At 41.1% G+C, this 18,180-nt stretch overlaps 1 protein-coding gene and 1 pseudogene across 3 annotated transcripts in view; both read left to right on the top strand.

The window, feature by feature from the left end:
- dnah5l (dynein, axonemal, heavy chain 5 like) overlaps nt 1-18,180 on the top strand; it is a 207,067-nt gene that overhangs the window by 174,160 nt on the left and 14,727 nt on the right. For both annotated transcript variants that reach the window (XM_078162985.1, XM_078162984.1), the window contains 5 exons: nt 2,327-2,448; nt 4,029-4,179; nt 7,974-8,173; nt 8,306-8,494; nt 8,577-8,709. In XM_078162985.1, coding sequence (XP_078019111.1) covers nt 2,327-2,448; nt 4,029-4,179; nt 7,974-8,173; nt 8,306-8,494; nt 8,577-8,709 — 795 coding nt within the window. The remainder of the gene's footprint in view (nt 1-2,326; nt 2,449-4,028; nt 4,180-7,973; nt 8,174-8,305; nt 8,495-8,576; nt 8,710-18,180) is intronic.
- Nucleotides 10,193-18,172, top strand: LOC144458976 (uncharacterized; annotated as a pseudogene). Its single transcript, XR_013488303.1, has 5 exons — nt 10,193-10,345; nt 11,782-12,306; nt 13,438-13,581; nt 15,201-15,912; nt 17,205-18,172. The product of XR_013488303.1 is annotated as an uncharacterized LOC144458976 (transcript).

Here is an 18,180-nt window from a genome sequence, read left to right as displayed (position 1 = left end):
TACTCTTCATCTCTTAGTCACGATGGATAACATCATTGAGGGATACTAACTCAAAACAATGACGTAATAACTCATGTACATCGGATATGCCACACACTACACTTTGATGTGACGTATGGGGTATGTTTGGCTACTTAAGTAGTCTACAAATTACAAAATGTGGTAAAATAGTGTTGATTTTAAGTGTTCTGTTTGGCTAAGACATAAAGTTAATTATACAACTGTTAGTTCCGACGGAGTAATTTGATTAGACAAGAAGCATTCCGTGAGTGCTTATATAGAGTATAACATCACTGGGACTTGTAACAGTAAAATCACTCCACTCACAGGTGTTATAAATATAAATACAACCGTTAATTAACCAACTGTCACACTCGCTACATTGACGCAAACTGACACTATAGCGTTACACCAAGAAGATGGATATTTTCCCCAAAATTACATTTGAATTAAATTATGAGTGGTCGTCAGGAGAGGACGAGGCAAAGGAAAGCCAGGACTCTTCTGTGCAGACCTCCAGGTGTGTTTGTGTAACATCAGCCGACCTCGACAAACTGGAGAGGAGCAAAAATTAAGCGGTCAGGAATGATCAATGATCATCTGATGAGGCTCATCAGATGATCATTGATCATTCCTGACCGTGTTCGCTTAATTTTTGCTCCTCTCCAGTTTGTCGAACTTCAAACACACCTGGAGGTCTGCACAGAAGAGTCCTGGCTTTCCTTTTCCTCGTCCTCTCCTGACGTGTCATTGGCATCTGCAGTAGAGGTGGTGCTCATGTGCTTTCCCCCTAAACTCAACCCTATTTAGAGCAGACTGGTTGTAACAAAGGTATAAATGCAGGGTGAAAAATTAACTTTTTACCTCATCTGCCATTGGCTAGTGACCTCCAAAAATTTACCGGCCAAACATATTTTTCACCAGCCAAATAAAAAAATCATGCCTTGTTTGACTAAAAATAATTAACTTACATTTTTAGTATGAAAATCCAACTTTAGTAAAATCCAACCCTGTCCTCTGTGTTTCTTTGGCGTGCTTGCGGCAAAGGCTGCAGCTCATCGTGTTGGTGTGGGGTCGTAGGTCAGCCATGACCGCGGCTGGCCAGCCTCGTCTAGTTTCCATTTTCCAATAGAACGCCGTAAAACATTTGTACTCCGTTTAACTGCCTGTTCTTCTTGTCCAGGTCCAACATGTTCATCTTCGTTTTTCCTCTTTTCTAGCGGTGGCTTCACGGCAGGAATGTGTCGCCACATCTTGCTCAGAAGTTACCATAGAATGCCTGGGGTTTAGGTAGCTGATGTCATGCAATCCCAGCACACAAAATAGTCTGACACAGCTGGCAGAAATGGTCGAAGCACATAAAAAAACCCACATGGAATTCAAAATTTTCCATTGGCCACTGGCAGGTGTGTGTTTTTGTTTTGCTCGCCAAACTCATTTTTTACCCGCCATTGACGCTTGGCGGGTGTTAATTTTACGCCCTGTATAAATGGCAAATGTAGTGAAGTAAAAAGTAGATTACTGGTTCAAAAATATACTCGAGTAAAGAGCAGAAGTACAGTTTAAAAAAAGGAACATGAAAAGTACTTGTCCTTCCTCAACTACTTTTTTACTCATGTGTTACTTGAAATTTGTTACTACCCACCCCTGTATTTTAGGTTTCTGCCCCAATTTACATATTAATTAGGCTTGGGTGGTATCTATTTTTTTTTATACTTTTCTAATATTTAACCAGGATGTACACTGTATGACAGCATTTGTGTGACAGTATTCAAGGTGATTAACATTATAAAACACTTCATTCAAACTCAACAGCAACAAAATAAAACTAACCAAAACGTCTCAGTTGGTCTCATTAGTTTTTTATTTAGTTAGTCCACTGTTCCAACAATCACTACCTCTGGTCAAAATAAACCCTTATTTCACAAGGTTAGAAGTGAAAAATGTGCTGTTTTTATCCCACAGTCCCTCTGTGCCATTGTTTGCTGGTTGTGTACAGTCCTCTAAATTTATGCCCACCATTCGCAGTCGCCATTTTCGCCAACTCAGTGTCCTGTTCCACTTGTAGTGACTGCCCTCTGGTGGTGTCTGATATGCATTATGCTCAATACATCCCTAAAACAGTATCTCTGTACGAGTACAATTAAGAAGAGCATCTGTATTTTTGACGGTATTGTAAATAATATCGCTTTCTAAATACCATTGTCTGCTGTAATACTGTGACACCACTTAAACCTAATATTAATTTATTTATTTTATTAATCCACCCATTCATAATTTATTTGAATTAAAAGTGTGTTAATCCTCTGCCCCTCCTCTTCATCAGGGATGAAAGCTGGTCTGAAGAGGACCTTCAACAGTGTCACTCAGGATCAGTTGGAGATCAGCAGCCTGCCTCAGTGGAAACCTCTACTCTATGCCTTGGCCTTCCTTCACACCACTGTGCAGGTCTGTATACAGTCTATCTGCTTGTTCAGAGCTTTAAACTAACAGTGTGTAAGATTTAGGGGGATTTAGTGGCATCTAGTGGTTACAGATTGCAGCCAGCTGAAACTTCTCCTGGTTAGAATTCCTTCAGTGTTCATTGTTCAGGGGGTTTTTACCAGGAGCTGAATTATCCACAGAGGTCCCTTCCTCTCTAAAACAAACAGACCAGGTGATAAAAAAGATAAAAACACTTATTTTATGTTGCAAATCAAGGTTTCTTCTATGCTGTTTGGCCTGTTGCAGACGAGCTGCTAGCCTAGCACCTGCTAATCTGTGCTTACACACACTCACATTAACAAGGGGGTTCGGCCCCATACAGAGAGCAGAGGAGAATTGTAAACGTGCGACCATGTAGAGACAGAAATGACATGCCGTCGTGTAAATAAGATAAATAACTTAGGGCTATTTCGTTTGTTTAATAAAAGGACAAGGTATAGACCTGTTCTACCTGCATATGAAGCGTCCGTAGCACCAAATAATATAACGGTAGTTTCTAAAGAGCTAAGACGAAAAATAATCAGCAGCAGCAGTGCCCCACTGCTAGTTGCATATAGGGAAACTACTTTTCTGAGGCTGACTCCTGGCGCAGAGACAAGACATGGATAGACCCTCTGCCTGACAACCTCCATCCATCTAAGGATAGATAAGTTGTCTGCGACTCATCAGGGTCAGACATCTCACTAATGTGAGAGTAGGCCTATAAGTGCCATCCACAGATGGCTTGAGGATTCACTGTCCCCTTACAAGTATGTTAAAAAAAAAAAAAAAAAAAAAAAAGCATGAATCTGTCCATTATTTTAATAGCTTAGTATTGTATGGAAGATAACAGGTATGTTTATGCATGGCAGTAGCACTAATAGGCCATCACTCACTTTTGTTTGCACATTTATGTTTAAAATAGAAACGTCAATTTGAATAGTTTGCATGCTTGATTATCATGCAATTGACAGACAGTGTTGATTTTGGCATTGGTATCAGCTGACGAGATATGTTTATAAATGGCAGTGGCAAGGCCACCCTACTCACTGTACCTTGCACATGTTTAAAATAAAAACATGAATATATGAACCTGTGTATTATTTGGATAGCTTAGTACTGAATGCACAAGAACAAGGTGTGTTTATACATGGTACTAGGCCCAGATAATATAAAACACAATTTAATATATAATATATAATATATATAGTAGGGGGTCCCTGCTCCATCTCTCCATCAGTTTGGGGGTCCTTGGCCTGAAAAACGTTGAAGACCTCTGCACTAAAGAAAACATACCTGTTTTATTAAATTATATTTCTGCTGATATGCCCCCTACATCCCATACACTAGACCTTTAAAACACCATAAAATGATAATATACTTTTGACCAAAAAAAGATTGAAATCATTGATGAGAGAACGTCTCTGCAAATTGATTCTCGTACAAATTAAGTAAAGGAATGTTTTCCTAGAAGGAAGAACATTTGTTTGTATGACTTGGTAATATTGCCCTCTCATTCTCTTTTCCTCTGTCATTACTTTTCTCCTTCTTTGTCTTCCTGTCAGGAGCGTCGTAAGTTTGGTCCTCTCGGCTGGAACATTCCCTATGAGTTCAATCAGGCAGATTTCACATCCAGCATGCAGTTTGTGCAGAACCACCTGGACAACCTGGACTCAAAGAGAGGAGTCAACTGGAGCTGCCTGCGCTACATGCTGGGTCAGTCTACTCTGCTCTTTATCCTACCAGTTGTGAACCAGATAAGGTTACGTCCATCTGATTACATGATGACACAAGATACAAGACAGGATATAAAAAAAGTTACAACATGACAGGATGTGACAAAGCAAGATATGACTACAGCATAAGATACAACACAAGAAGACACAAAGAGGAAAGCAGTAAACCTCTGACTTCCTCTGTTAGAGCTGCTCAAACATCAAATCATTGATTTATTTATTAGATCAATTGTGTGTCTGTGTCGGCAAAAGTCGTGGCCAGAGGAATTATGTTTTCAGCTTATCCATCCGTCCATCCCATTCTCATAAACGCGAGATCTCAAGGAGGCCTTGAGGGAATTTCCTCAAATTTGGCATAAATGTCCACTTTGACTTGAGGATGAACTGATTAGGTTTTGGTGGTCAAAGATCAAGGTCACTGTGACCTGATGCGTCTCATTCTTGTGAATGTGATATATCAAGAAAAACTTGAGGCGATTTCCTTAAATTTGGCAGAAACATCTACTTGGTCTCAATAACATTTTGGTTGTAAAATGTCACCATGACCTTGCGTCTGTCTCATTCTCATAAAAGTGATAATTCAAAAAGGCCTTGAGGGGAATTTCCTCAAATTTGGCACAAAAGTCAACTTGGACTTAACAATAAAGAGATTAGACTTTGGTGGTTATAGGTAAAAGGTCATGACCCCATCCATCTTGTTTTCGTGAAGGGCTCAGAGGTAGAGCGGGTCATCCACCAACTGGAAGATCAGCGGTTCGAACCCCGGTTTCTCCAGTCTGCATGTCGAATTATCCTTGAGCAAGATACTGAACCCCAAATTGCTCCCGCTGATGCTTCCATCGGTGTGTGAGAGTGCTAAAAACTGAGTAGCAGGTGGCACTTTGTATGGTTGCTTTGGCCACCAGTGTATGAATGTGTGTGTGAATGGGTGAATGCGACTTGTAGTGTAAAAAGCGCTTTGAGTGGTCGGATGACTAGAAAGTCGCTATACAAATGCAGGTCCAATTACCAAAGTCTAAAGAGTAGCAGGGAACTTGTGTGGCACAAACATCCTCTTATATTCATACTGCTCAAGAAACAAGTCACAGTTCACAGTTAGTTAGTTTGCAAGAATGGGCCTACGTAGCCAACTAGCTAACATGTTATCTCAAGAACACCTTGAGAAAATTTTTTCAAATTTGGCAAAAACATCCACTTGGACTCAAGAATGAACCAATTATGGGGTGACCTCGTGGTCATCTGGTAGTGTGCGCCCCATATAGAGTCCACGGCCCCTCGCCAGCCCACGGCCCCTCGCTGCATGTCATCCTTCCTCTTTCTCCCACCTTTCCTGTCTCTCTTAGCTTTCCCACATATGAAGGAAAAAAATTACACAAAAAAAAAATCTTTAAAAAAGATAAGAATCAACCAATTACAATTTGGTGGTGACAGGTCAAAGGTCAAGGTCACTGTGACCTTACAAAATATGTTTTTGGCCATAACTCAAGAATTCATATGCTAATTATAGCTGCTGCGCATCAGTGGTCAGGGCCGGGCAATTTTAGGCAAAATTAGGTAATTCTGAGCAACACACACACTAAAACAAAGCATATCACAACATAGAAGTTACATCATATAATTATGGCATGCCCTTCAAATTGTGGGTGAGTGGCTGAAGTGATCAGACTCATAATATACAAAGGAAAGAAAAAACTCAAGAACAAGAAAGTAAGAATAACATTAACTGCTAGCAATTATGAACAAACTGGCCTGATCTAGCTTAAAGCTAAACATTATCTATGGTGACAAAGATGAAAACATTTTTTAAAATGTAAAAGTAGCTATTGGATAGACTCTGCATGTTGACTGATAGCTAAGCCAAATAAACAGGGAAAAGAGACAAGGGATAACAGGGAAAAGTGTTGATAAAGAGTATTTGTCTCTCCACGCAACATAATTATTTTAACCTTAATAGTCTCTAATCCACATAGCATGATGCCTGAACATAGGACTTTCACATTAGAATGTCCGTTCTGCCTTAGCTGAGGCTTGAACTCACAACTTCTGAGACTGAGGTCTGGCTTCTATCTCACTGAGCTAATTGGCAAGTGACAGTTCATGTGTGGCTTCACAAATTGACTAAGCCAAGCATGAGGGTGCCAGACAGTAGCCATCCATGCCATGGAAAAGCAAATTTCAAAGTGAAAGTTCCAAAGCTGTAGCACATATGGTTGATTTGTTATGAATTTTCAAAGTTTTGAAATTTAGAGGCTTGCTGTAGCGCCACCATCAGGACTATTGTCTTGTGTTTCCAGTTGAGGACATCTGGCATGGGACTGGACCTTTATGAAAAGTTTGGGTAGATTTCTCATATGGAAATGTTGCACAAGCTGAGGCTTGAACTCACAATCTTCAACACCAAGAACCATCCTCTATCTCACTGAGCTAATTGGCAAACAGAAATGTCACATGTAGCTTCACAAATTGACTAAGCCAGTCACCTGTGTGCAAGACAGCAGCTGTTAGTGTGTAAAGGCTTTTTTTTTCAAACGGCTGTCAAAAATTCAGTTATTAAGACAAAAATCCGAAAATACATAAATTGCATCTAGACAGCATGGAGATGTTGGTAATTTGTTTTTAACAATGATTTATTGGCTCCATAAGTGAGAAACTGATGTTTAAAAATGCCATTTTTGCATTGACTCCAATTGTTCGCATGAGAGCGAAATTCAAAATGCTGTAAAAAATTCAGTTTTTGAGATAAAATTCTGATATTTTCCAAACATCATCTGCCATGACTCCAAAATTTTGTCATTTTTTTCTTTTTATGAACATTGAAAATGTATTTAGCAAGAATTTGCAAGTATATGTTTACAATACCGTTTACAGTCAAACATTTTGATGCACTGTAGGCTCAATTTTTGATAAATCAAAAATCTGTGTGGGTTGTTTGTGCAGGACAGTCTGAAGATGCTCTGTAGCAAGTTTGGTGTCAATTGAGCAAAAATTGTGGGAGGAGATTTTTTTTACAGTTTTTGAAAAAAACAGAGTGATGGACTTCATAATCTGCAATAGGTTTAAATGTACAAAAGTTTCTTCAGCATTGGGGCTACATTTTGGTGAAAGTTGCAAATCTGTAGCACATATGGTTGATTTGTTGTGAATTTTCAAATTTTTTAACTTTAGAGGCTTGCTGTAGCGCCACCATCAGGACTATTGGCCTGTTTTTGCAGCTGAGGCAATCTGGCATGGGACTGGACCTTTGTGCAAAGTTTGGTGATTTTTCGCGCATAGGAAGTATGATTTCCTCGGAAGAAGATCAAAGAAGAAGAAGAAGAACATGCAGGATAACAATAGGGTCCTGGCAGCTTAGGCTGCCCAGCCCCTAATTATGACAAAATGTCAAACAGTTGTCTAACAGGATAAAATAATGAAGTGATGACATTTTTATCCAAAAGGTCAACTTCACTGTGACATCATAATGTTCTGCATAAAACATTTTTCTTGTCATCACTCAGCATCATATCTCAGGAACAGAAGGGGAGACATTTGGTTAGATACTAAATTGATGACACTAATCTTGAAACAGTGCTGACTGTATAGGTCTTCTGTGTGTGTGAAGCGTCCATGTTTTTTGCAGCAACATCCATGTTTGAAACATAGTCAGCTGTCATGGCTACATATGAGTCTGGACAGACATGAATGTGAAGTGTAACTTGGCTGGTTCACGGAAGCATGAAGGGGTTATTGTAATTTAAAACTCACCTGTCTCTGTGTCATTATGTCCATACCCAGGTGAGGTCCAGTATGGCGGCCGGGTGACAGATGACTTGGACAAACGTCTCCTCAACACTTTCACTCGTGTCTGGTTCAGCGAGAACACCTTCAGCGACAAGTTCTGCTTTTATAAAGGCTACAGCATCCCTGGCAAGGCCAAGACGGTCCAGGATGTGCTGCAGCACATCGAGGCTCTGCCGCTGGTCGATTCCCCTGAGGTCAGAGCATGCTCAGACACACAGACAAGTGCAGCGCTGAAAACACAAAGCCTGAATGTCCAAGAAACGCATTTTATTACCCACAGACCAACCAGCAGCTTCATCATTAAACCTCTGTCTTCCTGTTTGCAGGTTTTTGGGCTCCATCCCAACGCTGACATCACCTACCAGACCAACCTGGCCAATGAGACCCTCAGCACCATCATCAACATACAACCAAAGGATAGCGGTGGTGGGGCCGGGGAGACCAGGGAGGCCAGCGTACAGAGACTGGCCAGTGAGATGCTGGAGAAGCTCCCACCTGACTACGTCCCGCACGAGGTGTGTGTTCAAGCCAGGTGCACACACCTGTGTCATCAGTTCCTCTGTAGAAATGTTGAGTAACTCTGAGTGTGTTTTAAAGGTCAAAGGTCAGCTGCAGAAGATGGGTCCACTGCAGCCCATGAACATCTTCCTGCGGCAGGAAGTAGACCGTATGCAGCGAGTCATCAGCAGTGTACGGAGCACGCTCACTGACCTCAAACTGGCCATCGACGGTCTGTCACAGCACACACACTTAATAACAATAATAACAATAATAATAAAAAACTTTATTTATATAGCACCTTTGAAAACACAATTACAAAGTGCTGTACAATAAAACTAAACACAATTAAAACACAAGAAGATTAAAACAAATAACATGTCATAAAATGTCAATTAGTAAAAGATAAAATAAGGCCGCAGTTAAAATCAAGATAATAAAAGGTCATTAAAATCAGTAAGATAGCAATAAAATAGACAGACAGCTCAGAGGAAGTCAGGATATGCTTTACAATAGAAGTATGTTTTTAGGAGAGACTCAAACAAAGCCAGTGACTCAGACAGCCTTATATCTTCTGGCAGGTCATTCCAGAGCCTCAGGGCCCTCACTGCAAAAGCTCTGTTCCCTTTGGCTTTCAGCCTAGACTCTGGGATAAGCAGAAGACCTCTTGCCCAAGGATCTCAAACTATGTAAAAGTTCATACAGGACTAACAGGTCTGAAATGTAGTCTGGAGCCAGGCCATGAAGAGCCTTAAAAGTAATTAATGAGATTTTAAAATCAATCCTAAAACAAATAGGGAGCCAATGTAAAGCGGCTAAAACTAGTGTGATGTGGTCGTGCTTCTTGGTTTTGGTTAAGACCCTTTTACCTGAGTTCTGTACAATCTGAAGTCGTTGTAAGGTTTTTTTGATTAACAGGGTTTCTGCAGGTCCTTAAAAAGTCTTAAAATGTCTGAAATTATAATTAATTATATTATATTATATTATATATATAATATATATATAATTATAATTAATATAATTTTCAGACGGTGGGTTTAAGGCCAATGGGAAGGCACAGTGGCCCACTGTAAAACATCTAATAGCGTGTATTTTTTTGATTAACTTAGTACAAAGACGGTGTTGTCAATGAGAGACTCCGCCATGAACATCAGTTTTACGGTACGACAGCTACAGACGTTGACGTCAGGCTGCGTGTCACCATTTCGCGGTTGCGGTCAAAGATGCAAAGATGGGGAAGTGTAAATTTAACATCAAGTTAAAAAAAAAAAAAACTTTTTTTTTAGGGACCATGGGGCTCAAAGCCGTCGAGTCGCATATGAAAGGAGGAAAGCACCAGTGGTACATGGCAGCAGCTAGCCATAGCGGGGACAGGCTAATCCCTGCATTGTTTGCAGCATGACCTAACATTACAAGTTCAGACTCCCTTGTCACCTCCCAGTCGGCTATGAAAAGCTTCATTTCACCACCAGAGACCCAAAAGGCAGAGGTACTGTGGGTTCTCCACACTGTGATGAGGCACAATTCATTTAAATTTAACAAGGACATAAGTGGCGTCTTTGCTGCCATGTTCCCCGATTTGCAGCTTGCCAAGTCATTCACCTGTGGTGAAAATAAAACGGCACGTCGCCAAATATGGCATCGCTTCATTCATCAAGAAGGAGCTTTCGCACAGCGTTAGTGAGAAGCCATATGTTATCATGTTTGACGAAAGCATGAATAAATCAACAAAGAGCAAACAAATGGACCTTCATTTGCGGTTTTGGACTACTGATGATGAGACCGGCACACACCATGTCACCTCCCTCTACCATGGGTCGGAGTTCATGGGTCACTCCAGAGCCGAGGACATGTTGGGACATTTCAGTGTAAGTAACGTTACAATTGTACTATTCATACTATTTGTGGTGTAAAATTGAGTATCGTTAGTGCAGTCCAAAGCCCCTATGCTAGCGGTATAAACACCAACACTCCCCCGGTGCTCAGTGCGGGAACTGCGCATTGGTCCGACAGCCCATTGGTTCGACATCCCATTGTTCCATCCATATTAAACTCATTGTTCCGAAGTCCGTTCCGAAATCATCAGGATGCCCTGTGGTTAAGGTCTGGTTAGGTTTAGGCACAAAAACCACTTGGTTAGGGTCAGGAAAAGATGGTGTGGGTTAAAATGAAAAAGAAAAAAAACACATAAGCCGTGAGCCTGCTTCCCCTCAAGCCTTTCCTAGCTGACCCAGAGCCGGTCGCGGCACACCATACACCCACCGCAAGCCGTTCAGCACCGCGGACAGTCGGACTAATGGGATGTCGAACCAATGGGCTGTCGGACCAATGACATGGACCCGCTCAGTGCTCCCTATCTGGGCAGAGTCAGCAGTGGACCTCTAGATACATGGCTAACAGAGCTAACTAGCTAACGGCAGCTACAATTAGCAGCAGTTGGCTGTTACTTTAGCAACAAGCAGTGCTGGGGAAGCTACTTTCAATCAATCAGTCACTCAATTTTATTTATAAAGCCCAATATCACAAATCACAGTTTGCCTCACAAGGCTTTACAGCATACAACATCCCTCTGTCCTTAGGACCCTCGCATAGCATAGCTTTGCAAACTACCAATTACCTCACATTGGAAGAAGTTGAACTACAGCAAAGCTACCCTAGGGATAAATCTAATTTGGTTATTTAATTTTATTTTCCAAATCACAACAGAGGTCATATAAGGTCACCTATCCCATAGAACAGGTCTAGACCTTGTCTTTTTATGAAACAAACTAAATAGCCTTATGCTATTTATCTTATTTTTGCAATGGCATTTCATTTCTGTCTCTACATTGTTGCACGTTTGTCCCCCACCCCCCAAGCCGTAAACCTAATAATTCAGTGTTTACCCTAGGTTTACTGTCCCATATACCAATTATATAATGATTTATGTTAATAATTGTGCGTGTTTGTGTATGTTCACGTTTTATTGTTTTGTGTGTGTGTGTGTATGTGTGCGTGTGTGTGATTTTGTATCTGTATGTGTATAAGTATATATAAGCAAGAAATCATTAGAATAACAAATAATAACAAAAGAATAATTGCGATTATCACAATTAAGTTGTCAGGGGTTTTGATGGATGTTTTTGATCTTTCTCTCTCTCTCTCTCTCTCTCTCTCTCTCTCTGCTATATAAGCACAACCATTATTATTAGTATTAATATTATTATTATCGTTATTATTACACTAATGGAACCATCCCTTAACCTAATGTGGATTACTTGGCATATTGAATTGATCATTTCCTCTGTTTTTTCCAAATGTGCAGGAAGGTACAAAGGAGCTCAATTTGAACAACATGCTCTCACTGTCAGTTGATGGGCCCAGTGTTAATTGGAAGTTTGTTGAACTCTTACAAGATGAACACAGAGAGCAGTGTGAGCCCAACTACAAATAATTGGGAGTTGTGGCCTTCACACAATGCACAACTCTGCACTACCTGTTTCATTGTGCACCTGCAAGGAGGGAAGACTTTGTGTTAGTGACCAAGTGTGATACATTTCCTCTGCAATTTTGTGGACATCGTTGGCTGGAAAACCTTCCAGCAGTGGAGAGAGCCATTGAAATTTGGCCATATATTGTCACCGATGTGGATCAGGTCAAAGCCAAGAAGCTCCCCAATCCAAGGTCGTCGTCATATGACACTATCACAGATGCCCGGATGGATCCCATTATCCTGGCAAAGTTGCACTTCTTCATGAGTGTCTCAAGTTTTAAGTCATTTCTCACCAAGTACCAGACAGATGCCCCGATGATTCCCTTCCTCAGCAGAGATTTGGAGGATCTAATCAGGGTAGGCCTAATGACTACTAAAAATGTATTAATGGTTTAGTCATTCAAGCACCATTATTTACAGAGGATATGAACAATAAAACAAAGTAAAGAGTTTTCAGCATGTTGATGTTTGTAGTATGTATTCTAAATACTGTAATACTTTATCCAATTTTCAATATAATAATAATTATTATTATGCCTGGGGGGTATTCCACAAAGCGGGTTTAGTGAAAACTCTGAGTATGTTAACCCTGAAATGAGGGAAACGCTGGGTTTTTAGTTCCAGAAAGACAGGTAAGTCAAACTTTGAGTCAATCACCATGGCAACTGACTCTGTGAACCTAACCTGCTCGCTGGCAGGTTTTCTTTAAGAAACCCTGAGTTCACCCTGTCTCCTTCCTACTACTGAGCCTGAAGCAAGCTGTCAGACACACGTGGGTTGTTCGTATGAAGGAAATCCAATTGATATCGAGGCAGAATTAATGCTTACGCCGGGAGGGGATCTTTAGACCCCGTTTAGATGTGCTGTCGTTCCCCAATGAATATCTGCTTGACCAGTACCGTTTTTCATTAGACTCAACCATTTACCTCAACAACATTCTCCGGCCACACATATCAAATCTGACCCACCGCAGACATGCGCTCTCATCAGAGCAAATGTTGTGCATTGCACTCCATTTTTTTTCACCTGCATGCTACGATTAATTAAGTGTGGTTAAATGTTAAATTAATGGACTAGTGCATTCAAACTTACACGTTGACAGCAATTTTCTTCCATGCCGCCTCTCTCTCCTTGGCAGCTTTAGCGGTGTTACTTTTTTTTTACAAAATATATGCTCATATTCGCTGTAGGCATTCATGAGCACCTCCAATTCCACAGGTGTAAAATAAGTTGATTGCTTTTTCTCTCAGGTTGCCATGGTGAATTGAGGTATCAGGGCTCCATTGATGATGGCTTTTTATTGTGGTTGTGCAAGCAATTAACTCAAGGTGTACCTACTCAGAGTTGATTGAACTAATTCAAATCAGCTTTTCTGGAACCGGATACTCAGAGTTCCCCATCTCAGGGTAAGTCAACTCAGAGTTCAGGATTAGACTCAGAGTTTTTTTAACCTCCTACCTGGAATACCCCTCGCTATTCTGTTTTCAGAGCCTTCTCAGACGCTTCATAAAGCGAGACTTCCAGGTTGATGTTTCCCCAGTAAAGCTGGTCAAGCTTGATGTGACAGACCAAAGGCTTTGGATTACTCTAAAGCAAGTGGACATTGGTATGGGAGCCACAGCTGCCCTTAAGGTAACATTTATAATCTTAGATGACTTCAGCACTGTGCTATAGCAGCTGCAGTCACTTGATTAGTGAAGTAATTATGTTGAAAAATTAAGAGATTAGATTACAGTTTTTCTTGATTGCTTTGACCTGCTTAAAGAAACTGGGATCCACTCGGTTTTCATCATCACTGTCTCAGCAGAGCACAAGACACCTCTTGCAAATGTGTTAACCTTTTCTCATTGGATTGACACATTTTCCCCACCCTTTTGCAGAACAGTTAACACGGATGTCATTCAAGCAGTCCAAACTCCATTGTTTTAGCTATGGTAACCAAACAGAAACCATCTCTTCCTAACTATTAGAAACTACCTACATCAGTATGAAATCACTGAAGCACCTGTTTGACACTCCTTCACACAAATCTTCAATTAGCAATCAGTCTGCAGGCCTTAAAAGGTGCAGCGTCTGTGTTGTTCTTTGCCAACATGGATGGAAGAGGTCTAAGACAGAAGAGACTAAGTATCAATAGTGGCTATTTCTTATACTCTACAGTAATAGATTTTTATACTTTACTGTAATAGATTTTATTTTTATTTTCTTAATTTCTTATACTCTAATAGATTTTGTTTTGGTTTACATGTATTTTGTGTAATATTTACAGTATTTCAGTTTTCAGCCATTTTTGACAACAAATGGCACTGGCATGAAAGCTATGTACAGTAATAGGCTACAATGACAAGCAATGGTGCACTGATTCGCACTGAGTGCTGTATTTTGTATTTTGTTGTCCACTGTGTAATGGTTGATGGGAAGAGCTCATACACTTGTTTGCAAGTTGTGTTGTTTGACGGCAAAATTTGCTTTTCTTGCATATTTTAAATGTTTTGGCATGGTTAGAGCCTTTTGCAAACAAAATGATTTGTTCATTTTGACCATGAGTGCCACTGTTTCAGCCTGTGTGTTAACTGTTTTGAAAATGTGGAGTTTGAGTTGACTGCTGCATCAAATCAATCAAGAAAAACTGTAATTGTTTAGACATCAAGCAGTTGACATATTAACTGGATTTGTCAAATGTGGTATAGTGTAAGTTACACATAGGGAGAGTTTAATTGATGTTTCAAGGTGACACTTGTGACTTTTGTGCTTTTGTCAGGGAATGTCAGGCAGTCAGAGTGGTGAAAGTGAGTGTGATGTGTTACCAGAATCAGAATCGGTTTTATTGCCTAGTAGGTTTTCACATTCAAGAAATTTGGCTTGGTGTATTGGTGCATAACAAAGAATATAAAATATATAAAAAATATAGAGTAATTAGAAGCATACATGTAAAAAGTAAATACTATTAACAATTAAATATAAAATCTGAATGCAAATAACAATAATGATAGAATATAAAAAATATGTACACTGTAAACATGAATTGGGTTGTGTGCAAATAACAGTTGTGCAAAGTACAGATGTGCAAAATCAGCAGAATGCAGTGTGTGACAGGTGAATGACCAAGATGATGAAGAGATGTCTGACTGTGTGTTACAGGGAGGGTGGGGGGCAGAGTAGGTGAGGGTCTCTGGTCCTGTTGATGAGGCCAGCTGCAGATGGAAAGAAACTGTTTTGTGGCGTGAGCTTTTGGTCCTGATGGACCGCAGCCTCCTGCCAGAGGGGAGACTCTCAAAGAGTTTGTGTCCAGGGTGGGAGGGATCAGCCTCAATCTTTCCTGCACGCCTCGGAGTCCTGGAGGCTTACAGGTCCTGAAGGGAGGGCAGATTGCAGCCATTCACCTTCTCGGCAGAGTGAATGATACGCTGCAGTCTGCTTTTGTCTTTGGCAGTGGCAGCAGTGTACCAGATGGTGATGGAGGAGGTGAGGATGGACTCAGTGATGGCAGAGTAGAAGTGCACCATCATTGTCTTTGGCAGGTTGAACTTCTTCAGCTGCCGCAGGAAGTACGTCCTCTGATGTGCTTTCGTTATAAGGGAGCTGAACTTGAGGTCCTGGGTGATGGAGGTCCCCAGGAAGCGGAGTCATACAGGGTGATGGGGTGGGCGGGGCTGGGTCTTAAGAGCGTTGAGCTCCAGGTTGTTCAGCCTGCACCAGGTCACCAGCTGGTCAATCATCCCCCTGTAGGCGGACTCATCCCCGTCAGAGATGAGTCCAAGGAGGGTGGTGTGATCTGCGAACTTCAGGGGCTTGACGGACTGATGACTGGAGATGCAGCTGTTGGTGTACAGAGAGAAAAGCAGAGGAGAAAGAACACAGCCTTGGGGGGATCCAGTGTTGATAGTCCAGGTGTCAGAAACATGTCTCCCCAGCTTCACATGCTGCCTCGTGTCAGACAGGAAGTCAGTGATCCACCTGCAGGTGGAGTCAGGCACAATCAGCTGGGAGAGCTTGTCCTGTAGCAGAGCCGGGATGATTGTATTGAAAGCAGAGCTGAAGTCCACAAACAGGATCCTGGCATAGGTTCCTGGGGAGTCCAGATGCTTGAGGGTGAAGTGGAGGGCCATGTTGACAGTGTTGTCTACAGACCTGTTGGCTCTGTAGGCGAACTGTAGGTGGTCCAGGATTGGATCGGTGATGGCCTCGAGGTGTGACAGCACAAGATGCTCAAAGGACTTCATTACCACAGAGGTTAGGGCAATGGGTCTGTAGTCATTAAGTCCTGTGGTCCTTGGCTTTTTGGGGACAGGAATGATGGTGGAGGTCTTGAAGCAGGCTGGCACATGGCATGTCTCCAGTGAAGTGTTGAAGATGTGGGTGAACACCAGAGACAGCAGGTCAGCGTAGTGCTTCAAGGTGGACGGAGAGACAGCGTCTGTTCCGCCTACTTTGCGGGGGTTCTGCCATGTGTTACTGTTCATGCGAGACAGCCAGAGTGCTCTGTCAAAAATTTCTCAGAACATTCTATTACAGTGCCCACTGAAGTACCCCACTGTCTGAAATATGATGTGCCTGGACCCCCAAAAGATGCACAATGAACCAGACATATGCCTACAAAAAATGAAGGCCCTCATCATGAACTTTGTGCAGGACAAGAAGTTGTCAGGAGGAATCACAGTGGATAATATGCATTGACATAAGACATGTGAACAATATGCCTAGTGTTTAGCAAAGGGAGTCTTTGGGCACCTTCTTTAAATCAGTGGTTTTACAAGTGGGTTCCAGGGGTCCTTGAGGAGCTTCCCAGGGGGTCCCCAGCAAAAAGGGGAATCATTCATTTTCACTAAAATTATTTATAGATAACACAGTGACAGAATGTATGTCTGTTTTGGTCATGGGATTCATACACTTTTTGTAATAAAACATCTAATAGCAAAAATCTTAAAAGATGGGGATTTGTGGTCTAATTTGTGTCAGTCTAGGGGTTATTTTAAATCAGCAAATTGCCATTGTTTAGATGTAGAAGTTAAACTAGCCTTTTATTTTGCAGTTCATCATTTTAATTGTATTTTATCATTGGAAATATATCCTTGTATGAGTTATAACAAATGTCTGTAGGCCTAATATATGTTTAGACATAATAATTGAAATATAGTTGGAAATCTGAGATTCATTTTCCAGAGTATACTGATAAATAAATCTTTTCTGATTTCCACAAAATATAATTTTAACTGGAAAATATTACAAATGTGCTTGTCTTTATCTAAATGCAGGTGATGAGACTGCACAACAATTTCAGAAGTTCCTCTTCAGTGAGGCCAGAGGAGAGGAATTCATGGCCTTCAGTGTGTTGGATGGAAAATCGCGGGTTGACAGCTTCCTGCATACGGCCATGAATGAATATGCAGAACTTTGGAGCTTTGTGGAAAAGCTGCTGCTTCTGTCCCATGGACAAGCTACTGTGGAGCGTGGATTCTCCATAAACAAGGAGGTGGAGATGTGCAATATGAACTATCGACTATGACTATGACTATAGTCTCACAGAGACTAATCTGCGACTACGTGAGGATGTGTGATGGAGTGGTCAGAGTGCCACTAACTAAAGAGCTGCTAAATGAGTGTGCAACTGCACGCAACCGGTACAGGATCTACTTGGAAGATGAGAGGAAGAAAAAGGAAAAGACAAAACAGATGGACAAGAGAAAAAGGCCTGCAGATGAGCTTGAAGAGCTACGCAAGAAAAGAAGAACAATCTCAAGTGTGTGTGAAACTCTAGAGAAGGATGTAGATAGCCTTGCAGAGAAGGCTGAGAATACAGCAGGGACCAAGATGGCAGAACTCATCACTAAATCCAACTCCATGAGAAAAAGATGCAAGGACAAGAGAGGGGAGTTGGTGGACCTAGACTGTGAAATTGAGAAGAGAGCGACAGAGCTACGCCACATGTCTTGAGGAGAATTTAAGATGTTACAAAACAATGGACCTCTCTATTCATTGGTTTCTCTCGTTAAGTCATGTGATAGTATTTATGTTGTTTTTCAAACAGTTATGTACATTATTCCTTTCAGCTTTTTGGAGACTGCTTTAAGTGTTGTAAGTGTTACTGTTATTATTCTGTCTCTTAATTTGGGAAGAAAGGTCCCTAAAGAAAAAGTCTCTTAATTTGCACATAGCACATTATTGATAAAGAATGTGAAAAGTTAAGTTTTGTTTTCCAATGTAGGAGGCAATAAATTGTGTATTTTCTAC

This window comes from Epinephelus lanceolatus, chromosome 20 (assembly GCF_041903045.1).
Source record: "Epinephelus lanceolatus isolate andai-2023 chromosome 20, ASM4190304v1, whole genome shotgun sequence".
NCBI classification, from domain to species: Eukaryota; Metazoa; Chordata; class Actinopteri; order Perciformes; family Serranidae; genus Epinephelus; species Epinephelus lanceolatus.
The sequence above is the reverse complement of the archived record's forward strand: the minus strand, read 5'-3'. Positions and strand labels throughout refer to the sequence as shown.